Source organism: Columba livia, chromosome 1 (genome assembly GCF_036013475.1).
Source record: "Columba livia isolate bColLiv1 breed racing homer chromosome 1, bColLiv1.pat.W.v2, whole genome shotgun sequence".
NCBI classification, from domain to species: Eukaryota; Metazoa; Chordata; class Aves; order Columbiformes; family Columbidae; genus Columba; species Columba livia.
In genome coordinates this window covers 145040781-145051264 of record NC_088602.1, presented here as the reverse complement: position 1 = coordinate 145051264, position 10484 = coordinate 145040781, and the positions used below count along the sequence as shown (strand labels likewise).

Below are 10484 nucleotides of genomic sequence, written 5' to 3'. Positions count from 1 at the left end.
GTCTGAGGAAACACTGGAAATTTGCTTAATGAAGAAAAGAGAAAACTGATTTGCCTTCAAACATTGAAGAAATCAAAGTAGAGGGCATGGTGTTTACTGAAGCATAGGAATAGATCGCCTTGATCTGTAGTGAAAAAAAGTTTAAACTCTACATTAGAAAAGTTTTCATTTGTGATGCTGGTGCAATATTGGAAAAGGCTTTGTAGGCATGTTGTGTATCTGTCACTCAGGGTTATAAGAACATGCTGGATAACACTAACCATGAATGGTCCGGTGGCATTTCATCCCAACCTCCCTGTGCAATTGGACTCAATGACCCTCTAAGAGCCTCCTAGCCCTCCATGTCTGTAATTCAGAGGCTGGGACACCTCAGGAGTGAGTGACAGGTGAGGATAGAAGGGGGTATCATATAAGGCAGGGGAAAGCTGCAAAGTGCAGCCAGTGAGCAGTGGAGACACTGTCCTGCTGCTCTGTTGAAGCTCAGAGGGAGAAAGTGGAGCTGAACTGTTGGAAGGGCCCAGTCTCCCAAATACAACTGCCTTGCCTCTCTACATCACCTGGTTCTCAGTAGGCACAGCATTGGATGCCTGGATTTCTGAGGCTCTGGCAGAAGTAAAAAAGCATTTTGGGAAATAGTATTTTGCCCTCATTTCTCATAATAATTTGCTGCCCTAGATGGCTGGCTGTTTTGCAGTTTGCCTGAGCCCTGTTTGTAGTGGTTCTCTGGGCAATGGATGCTTCCGCTTCTGAGAGAAACTGTGTTCTCCCTTCTTATCCTGGTTTTAAATTTGTCTGGTAATGAACAGTTTGCACTCTGAGTTATCCAGATATAATTGCTGAGAAGCTATTAGGACAAAGTATTCATAGAATCATCAAATGTCCTGAGTTGGAAGGGATCCACAAGGATCACCAAGTCCCACCTGTCCTTGCACAGTACACCCCACAGTTCACACCATGTGTCTAAGGGCTTGTCCAGTCTCTTCTTGAACACTGTCAGGCTTGGGGCCATGACACCTCCCTGGGGAGCCTGTTCCAGTGCTCCACCACCCTCTGGGTGAAGAACCTTTTCCTAAAGTCCAACCTAAACCTCCCCTGGCACATCTTCCTGACATTCCCTCAGGTTCTGTCGTTGGTCACCAGAGAGAAGAGATCAGCACCTGCCCCTCCTCCTCCCCTTGTGAGGAAGCTGTAGCCGCCATGAGGTCTCCCTTCAGTCTCCTCCAGGCTGAAGAAACTCAGAGACTTTAGCTACTCCTCATACGGCTTCCCCTCTAAACCCTTCAACTTTGTGGCTCTCCTCTGGACGCTCCCTAGTAGCTTTATGTCCTTTTTTTTAACTGTGATGCCCCCCAGAACTGCACCCAGTGCTCCAAGTGAGGCTGCACCAGTGCAGAGCAGAGCGGGACAATCACCTCCCTCAACAAAAATTGCTCTTGCCGTGACTCGGATTCGAACCGAGGTTGCTGCGGCCACAACGCAGAGTACTGACCACTGTACGATCACAGCCACTCAGCTTCTGGTGGACAGACCTTCCTCGTGTCACAGGAAAGTGCCTAGTAGTTTAAACTGGCATAATGATCCTTTCTGTGTTGCTTTCAACCATTTTTTTTTTGTACTGTAAATCTATGCAAAGTGTGGAAGAGCTGCATCCTGGGTCCTGAGCCCAGGAGCAATGCTGTCAATTGAAAGACTCAGCTGATGGCTGTGGAGCTGAATCAAGTCCCATGTGCAACACTTGCTGAAAGCAACATCCTTTCAGGCTGTGGTATTATTCAATCTAACAGAATAACGTTTCAAATTATTTGCTATAGTCTGTAGCTTTTCTATACAGCAGGTACCAGTGTGCTGCTTAGTTCTTGATGACTGTGTTTTCTAAATGTCCTTACACTTTATTTTTGGTAGTTTTTTTGTAAAACTCATTTTTCATTCTCTAACCCCTGCTCATTGGACACAAGACATACTGCCAACCATTTATGTAAAGCTCTTTTTTGTGATTTCCTTGTTGGAGTGTTCTCATTTACCCTGTATTCCTTTTGGATTCCATTTGTTCTACATTAGTGGTTTTCAACCGTTTCAGGTTTTTGAGGCCCAGGATTATTCTGATGGGGATATAGGATCCTGTACACAAAATTTAAGCACATATGACCGTAGGTTTTATTTTGCAGATCCTTTGCAGATCCTTTAAAGGTATTTCACAGAGGATTTGCATAAGGATGCCACTGGTTGAAAGCCTTTCTTCTGATTACTGACGCTCATGTTAATCAGCATAATATCATTACTTTTCATTACATGCATTATTGTTTATTAGCTCCTGTGTTTAGTTTCTCTTAACATGCTCTGTAAACTAATTTTCCTCAAACCTATTACCATTTGTATTGCACTATGATCTTGAAATATATTTTTAAATTGCATTTTCCTCTCAGTGCCTTCCTTTTATCTCTAGGCTGGTCATTCATTACAAATGTGTGGTGGATATTAGCGCTTGGGAAAGACAAAGCTTTGGTGGTATAGCAGCCACTTGTTTATTTCCAAACCAGACCCAGCACAGTTACCCTACTGTTTTCCCTCAGTGCTTTTCCTCTCTTTTCACTTAAAGGAAATCAAACCCATTCCTACCAGCCATGACAGATTGGTTCTTATACTTTTTTTTTGGTTTGGTGTTGGGTTTGTTTGTTTGTTTGTTTGTTTGTTTTTCCCTTTTCCATTGGCAAGCCTGCCAAACAGTACTAATGAGCACTTGTTAGATTTGGGTGATGGTCCTCTGAGATGCACCAAACAAATGGCCTCAAAGTGATTTCCGTGTATGCTGTAGGTGGAGGGGTTCAGCCATCTGCAATATATAGTACAGGGTGGCTTTTATAACTATATTTCCAATAAGATGTAGAAACAGTAGTTCATATAGGTCATCAAATGCTTCTTAAATGGTTTGAAATTTGGATAATATTATCTGGAGCAAGATTTGAACTATATCATTTTGCCTGTCCTTGAATGTCAAGACTGTCTCAAAAACTGTGCAATCGGAAGTTAATTTTTTGGTAGTGGAACCTACTCTCTTTAGTTTAGGAGTCCACCAGTATGACATGTCAGGAATTCAGAGGGCAATTTCTGCTCATGATATGGATGCAATCAGAAGGAGGCTCATTTTATGAGGATATGTTGAATGTCACTAAATGACTAAAGACTGGTCTGAAATACTCATGTGAAAGGGGTGCAGCAGGGCAAAATGAAGGAGAAATAATGACACAGGGTGGGTGATATGCCAACTTTTAATAAGACTGGGGCATGTTCTTAGAGCTGAGGGAGGCAGAAAATGTAAGAGCATTGTAGCAGGGCTTAAACCAATGTGAGGTGATGTATATCCAGGCAGTGAAATTGTTTCAAATACCAATATAATTGTTTAGGGCTATCTGTACTGATAAATATGCTCCCAAAAGTACCCCGGATCTGTGACGGAGACCAGCACTTTGCTGGCACCACTGTACTGTCACTTGAATCCATACATTATTACCTGCACTCCAGAAAGCAAGAAATCTCTATCAAAGGACGTTGTGTTGCTTCATTTATGAGTGCTTCACTAGGGACCTTTGGGTCATGCTGCAACATGTCCTTCTTTAATTATGCCTTTTTCCTAAAAACAAAAGGCTATTTATAGGACTGTCCATCTTTTCTCATCTCCACAGAGTCAGGAATGAGGTGAACCAGAGCTCCTTATATTAGGGAAAGGAGCTTGAATATTTTTCAGATCCATCAGTGGCCTTAGTGATCCATTATAAATATAGATGGAGGACTCTGGACAGTAGAGTGTAGGTGCCAGTTTTAAGCCCTAAGAAAATACAGAGATGCAAAATGCAGGATTCATTTAATCAAATGTATATGTCTGAGTGTATACATCTGTGTCAGGTCCTCTGTAGTCAGCGGAGAGAAACTGACAAGTCTGTGGCAGGACTCATTTCCTCCTGAAGAAGACTTCTAAAGCAATAATCTTCTAAAACAAAGACAAACATTATCAAATGAGCCAGATTTGATGTTGCATATGTTTAGGAGGCAAGATGCAGAATAAATGGGTACAAATGATAGCAGATCAAGGACATGCTGGGTGTTTTCCATTTAGACTAGCTGCAGGTCCTCTGGTTTATGGAAACTCTTCCACAGCCACTGTGAACTTCTGCACAGTGCACAATATCTGGACTTCACTCCCCCTTCCAGATTTAAAAGGAAAGATTCTACTTAAATTTCTTGTGAAGTGCTGCAGAAAAATGACACATTCTCTCTGGGGTACAGATGTTCAAACAAGTGGTGAGGCTGCTCTTGGGTTGTGAGTGCCATTGTCAGCTAAACGATGTTAAATGGAGTTACACAAGGCTAGATTAGCTATAGGCATCTGTTTGCTTCAGCCAGTTTCCACACTGTCCTTGACCCAACTGCTCGTTTTAGGCTCCGGTCTTAAGCTATTTGTTTTCCAATCCATTCCTGAATAAGTGCTCCTGAAAGGCTTGCTTGCACAATCGCCTAGGTCAAAAGCTGAGGAAGGCAGCTAGACTAGAACTTGTAAAAACTCTTGAGACAACATTTTGCTTCTGCCTTTTTTTTTTTACTTTTGTTTGTTTAGTTGGTTTCCTTCTGTTTTGTAGAATCTTTTCTGCTCTTTTAAGAAAATTATTTTGAGATTAGGTGTACAGTTGGAATGATGGTTGGAGTGCTGGTGCTTTCCTCTCTGTTTTGACATTCAGTCATCCACGAGAGCCACTCACTGTCCTTGCCTATTCATATTCACATTTGTTTCTTTCCTATTAATATTCACACTTGCTTCTACACGAGAATTGATTTAATATGTGCATTTTTGGAAGCTGTTTTCAAGATATAAAATTGACAGAACATCTATTACTTTGCTAGCTTCTTCCATTTATGTTCTCTAGCCAAGGAAAAGAAGTGTTTATGCAGGCTAGATTACGATGAGTTAGTTATGTATGCATGCACATATATCTATAAAATAGGTATTATTTACTGTATGTATAAATTGTATAACTAGCGTTAGAGTTTCAATTTGCAGATTTCAAAACTCTCTGCTGAAGAGTCTAAACATTTTTACCTCTTTCTTAGACATGGGGAAGCTGAGGCAGAAGGGGGTTGTTGCTTGTTTAAAACCCCATTAACAGGTCAACAAGAAAGTGAATCTATGTCTTTGATTTCCAATACTGTGCACCATTGGTGGGCAGCAATATCCATCATGTATATATCTTTTTTTAAAAAAAAAAAAACAAACAAGCAAACAAAAAACAACAACCAAAAATGCCACCTTTCTTTTCCTGGAAATTAGAATTCAACCTCAGTTGCTGAATTTCAAAAATGTAGTATTGCTAGTATTTTAGAAAGAAAAGAGAGATATTTGTAAAGAGTGAAAACCCAGTCCTGCTAGTACTTACAGTGAAACGTGATCAATATCAATAAGATCAGGTCTCTGTTTGCAGGCCATAGTTTGAAGAAACAGTACATTTGAGTTTAAGACTTGTAGTACCAAACAAAAAGGCTGTTACGTGGGACATTATGACATCGATCCAGGATGAACTTGCTCTTCCAGTTCAAATACGTAAAATGCCCCTAATCCAGTGTGTTAACTTTTTACTGGCAGGCTTTGTATGAGATCAGTTACTGTCTGTCTGCACCACTCTAATTTTATGCTGGACAAGTAGCATCTGTCTTTCTGCAGCCAGCATAAAACTGACATAATCTATGCATCAGGTCCTCTGGTTAATTTGACAGAGAAACAATGGTGTGACTGCATCTGGTCTGAATCACTTTTGTCCTGCTGTCTAACCAGTAGTGCAGAGATCTTGCACTAACAGTCATGGAAGCGTGGCCTCTGCTCAGTGCCCTGATCCTGCTGCTGTTTCATGTCCAGGTTTCCTTGCCTATTCCCATGGGGAAGGGAGTGGGAAGCTCTTCCTTTCCAGTTTCCCAAAATACCAGGGGAATATTTGATGCTGCCCTCCTGCTCCCACAGTTTACTGCACTGCATCACAGAATCACAGAATGTTAGGGATTGGAAGGGACCTCAAATGATTATCTAGTCCAATCCCCCTGCCGGAGCAGGAACATCTAGTTGAAGTTACACAGGAAGGTGTCCAGGCGGGTTTTGAATGTCTCCAGAGAAGGAGACTCCACAACCCCCCTGGGCAGCCTGTTCCAGTGCTCCGTCACCATCACCATGAAGTTTCTTCTCAAATTTAAATGGAACCTCCTGTGTTCCAGTTTATACCCATTGCCCCTTGTCTTATCAACGGTTGACACAGAGAAGAGCCTAGCTCCATCCTCGTGACACTCACCCTTTATATATTTATAAACATTAATGAGGTCACCCCTCAGTCTCCTCCAAGCTAAAGAGACCCAGCTCCCTCAGCCTTTCCTCATAAGGGAGATGCTCCACTCCATCATCTTCGTGGCTCTGTGCTGGACTCTCTCTAGCAGTTCCCTGTCCTTCTGGAACTGAGGGGCCCAGAACTGGACACAATATTGCAGATGTGGTCTCATCTCCCTTTCTGTTTTACCAGCCCCGCCGCTGATGTGCCCATCGCTGCAATATGCTGAGAAAAACCGAGAGGCCCTAATATTGCACCACGGCTGGCTGGCCAGCCCCCGCTCCGCTGCCAGGAGAGGAGGGGGCCGGTGGATGTTTCAGAAGCAGCCCCGCACAGGCAGCACGGAGCACACGGTGACACCCCGGCGTGAGGTGCGCCGGGCTCCGACTGGATCCACCGCCCCGGGTGCCTCTGACCGTGCCCCTGCGCTTGGGTGCTGCTTCTCCTCTTCCCCGGCGGCGAATGCCAAAACCTGAGGACGCTGTTGTCATCTTAAAGAGCGCAGGGGAGGGACCGTGTAGAAGGGAGGCGGAGGTGCCGGCTCCCCGGGAAGAGGCGGGTGCCAGCGGCAGCATCTCCCTGTGAGCCGCCGCACCAAGGCGCGCTCCCGGCCGACCCACTCGCCGCCGCGGCCTCCAGCGCGCCGCCGCTACCTCCCCGGGCAGCGGGGGCTCGCCCGCCCGGCCCAGGCGCCCCTTGCCGCCGGCAGCCGGGGCTGCCGCAGGGCCGGGGGAGGCGAGCAGGGCCTCGCCGTCTCCCGGGAGTCCGGGGAGGGGGTGGGTGCCGCGGCTGCGCCGGAGCTGCCAGCCTCCGCGCTCGGTGGCGGCTGCCGCAGGCGGCTCCGGCCCCCATCCCCATCCCCATCCCTATCCCTATCCCCATCCCCAGGCCGGCGGTGCCGGTGCCGGTGCCGCCCCTCGGCCGCGCCCGCCCCCTGGCTGCCTCGGCGGCGCGGCGGCGCGGCAGTGCCGGCGGGGCTATGGCTGCGGAGGAGGTGCTGCAGGGTGCGGACCATTACAAGAGCGAAATCGAGCGGCTGACCCGGGAGCTTTCCGAGACGACCCACGAGAAGATCCAGGCGGCGGAGTATGGGCTGGTGGTGCTGGAGGAGAAGCTCACCCTCAAGCAGCAGTATGACGAGCTGGAGGCGGAGTATGACGGCCTCAAGCAGGAGCTGGAGCAGCTGAAGGAGGTGAGCGAGCCCAGGCTTTTGTGTCTCCCCGCCGCCCCGCTCCGCGCAGGGGTGCGCAGTCCCGCCGGGTGCGAGAAGGTGCGGGGCTGCCCCACTCGTGTCTCTACCCGGAGCCCCGGACCGGCCCCCTGCAGGTGGGCGAGCAGAGATGCCCGGGCCCTGGAGTGGCTGCGGGGATTCGTGGGGTGGGGAGGAGGGATTTCCCGGGAGCGAAGAATCGGCCGGGACTGTGGAGCCTAAGGACGCATTTCACAAGATTGCGACCCCTCTGCCATGGGAAATTTCCCTGGAGCCGGGGCCGCGCTCCTGCCCCGGCCGCCGGGAGCCACAACTTCTGGTAACAGGGATTTGCAGCACTGGAGGGTGCCTCCTGTCATACCTGCATCGTCCAAGGCTTTTTTTAGAAAGAGGATATTAAACAGCCCGTAGGATGAGAACTGAGTAAACCTAGTATGAAAGGACCCGGGATCTATGTAAACAGTTGTCTGCAGTGCGTGAGGAGAGAGACAATTCCTTTGGAAGTTATTTATAGACCTGCTCTATTCTGCCAGTCAGGGGAATTGCTGCCATTAAGGGGGGTGAAGTAGCCGTACAACAGTCTTGAGGTCATCCCCCCACCAGTGGAAATTAAACTTCTGCGTCATGCTGAAAGGATAAAATATTTGCTTGGAGGGGTGGTCTTGGTTTATCTTTCAAATGTGTTTTTGTAATATCCAAAGTATAAAGTAGGGGAATGCTGCACCTACCTTATCTTTCAGCTTTGCTAAACATGACTCTGAAACATCATCACTCTTCCTATGTTCATCATTAAGGGAAGTAACTTGAGATTGATACAGTGCACATACATGGGAGCTACAGAAGGGGTGTGTGTACACACATATGCAGCACTTGTGTTTCTACATTTTATGGTATATTTATGTTGTCTTAGAATGTAACTAATCACATATTTTGAAAAGAGAAGATAAAGCATGAAACAGATATTCTCCCAAATTTAAAATGTATCTTTTTGTTCTACAAAAATATATTGCTATATATAATGTGCAGAAATTCTGTTAAGTTAGAAATCATGAACATATTCCATATCAAGGGAAGCCACTTAAAAAAACTTAGATTATGTATGAATTTATTCTTTAGAAAACTAAATTATGCACTTTTAGAAGTGTTTTCAATAAAATAAAGGTTTAATTTTATTTGCAGGTGAGTTATTCTACAGTCTTGGTTAAGTGTCCAGGGGAACTGAAAAAAATATATTTTCAATAAGAAGAATGAAGCTGTTTTGTTCAGAAAAACCTATTGATCTCCTTAAACTTGATCTCTTGCCTCCCCACCCCTGCTGAGCCTATGCAGTAGGCTCAGGACTTTGAAACCAGTAATCACAGGTTGCGGAATAGAGATACAGAATTTGCACTGGCTCGAAGGCGGCACTCTTTGAAATGAACCGGCAGTAATTACGGGGAAAAAGTACAATGCAATTTCCGAGGGCTGGGGTGAGAAGAAAGCGATAAACAGAACTATAGCTAGCTGTTATCCCATCACAATAATGTACTAAAGACTGATCAGAAACCAGGGTGACACATGGGTGCACATGGCCACAGATAGAAGGGATAGTGCAAGGAACTGAGTTGAAATTATTAAACTAGAAGATTAGTTAACATGATTAACTGAGATCAAAGATGAGCACAAGTTCCCTTCCCGTTTACTTCCCTTTGAAGTCAGTGGGACTGCATGCTCTGCAGCCCAGAATGTCTCCCGTGGGGCCATGCCTTCATGCTGTGCCAGCCACAGCATGGACACTGAGGCCATCCATGAAGAGGATAAATCCTGTAGCTTGCCTGATGACAAGCAAGACTGGAGCCTCTCCAGTTTCCAGTTCAGATTTTTTCTTGCTTCTAACACACTGATTCTTATAGCATATCAAGCCCTGCAAAGAAGAATTTGCTCATATCCCTTCCTGTCACTGTTATCTATTTTCTAAGCTTCTCTGTTATCACCTCCATTACGGCTGTTCCCTGAATGCTAATCAGACTTGTAACTGTGAGACACAAGCAAGTAGCACCTCTGACAACACTAGCAAGGCAGAATTCAGGTAGTTCGAGCAAAGTGTCTTGTGTAGGCTCGGGGACATAGATTTGGGGCTGTAGGGTTCTGCTTGAAAGCTCCCAAAGTGGCAGAAGTCCAAAGACAGCTTTTTTTTTTAAGGCTCCCTCCAAAATGTGTGGAGGAGAGTCCTTGTGTGTCATCTCCAGCAGGAGCTGCAGAGGATGTCTTGGATGATGGCCTGGTGTGGTCTGCATGGCAGGACATCAAAACACCATGACTGACTAATGGGAGCCTGGAAGACTCCCAGTGTGTCAGTGAAGATCTGTGCTTCTGCTCTTCCCTCACTACATCTGCAGCCTCTCCCAGGTCATATTTGGGTATAGAAATTAGGCCTCAGGTTTATGCTGAAACAAATAGTTTATCCATTCATGAGGAATCGTAGGTGCAAGAGTGTGGGCAGGATTATGCTTAGGACTTTAACCTCTCCTGCAGACCTTTACCGAACGGTTTTAATTATGGGGGTTGAATTTTATTAAGGCAAGTCTTCTTTTTTTAATTGTTTCATTATTAAATTCCTGTGTTGTCTTGTTAGGAGCTCTTTGTATTTTATTGCTCAGCAAACAGAGCTGTCCGTCTTTACTCAGTCATGGCTTAGCAGTCAAGGATCTGAGGTCTTCTCCCATGCTCCTCAGCAATTCAAAACTCTAGTGAACTTCAGCAGGGCCTTTTCTATATAGATTGCAATACAGAGCTTCAGCTATACGATAATTTCTGTTGCTGGAGAGTGAGGTGGGAAAGTAAAGCCATTATAGGATGTTGAAGTAAAAGCAAATTGCAATACATTACATTAAATATTAATATTTATATACAGGATATATGCTATCCACCATGCAATA

The 10484-nt window shown here is 45.5% G+C and overlaps 1 protein-coding gene and 1 non-coding gene across 9 annotated transcripts in view; one reads left to right on the top strand and one right to left on the bottom strand.

Annotated features, from left to right (window-relative positions):
- Window positions 1-1434: 1434 nt before the first annotated feature.
- TRNAH-GUG (transfer RNA histidin (anticodon GUG)) lies at window positions 1435-1506 on the bottom strand. Its single transcript has one exon. It is a non-coding gene; the product is annotated as a tRNA-His (tRNA).
- Window positions 1507-6883: 5377 nt separating this feature from the next.
- The window catches only part of BICD1 (BICD cargo adaptor 1), a 183567-nt gene continuing 179966 nt past the window's right edge, over window positions 6884-10484 (top strand). For 2 of the 8 annotated variants that reach the window (XM_065034924.1, XM_065034934.1), the window contains exon 1: window positions 7193-7548. In XM_065034924.1, coding sequence (XP_064890996.1) covers window positions 7336-7548 — 213 coding nt within the window. In that variant the 5' untranslated portion in view covers window positions 7193-7335. Of the gene's footprint in view, window positions 7549-10484 lie in introns of all 8 variants that reach the window. The other 6 variants (XM_065034942.1, XM_065034927.1, XM_065034901.1 and 3 more) reach the window with 5 other exon arrangements.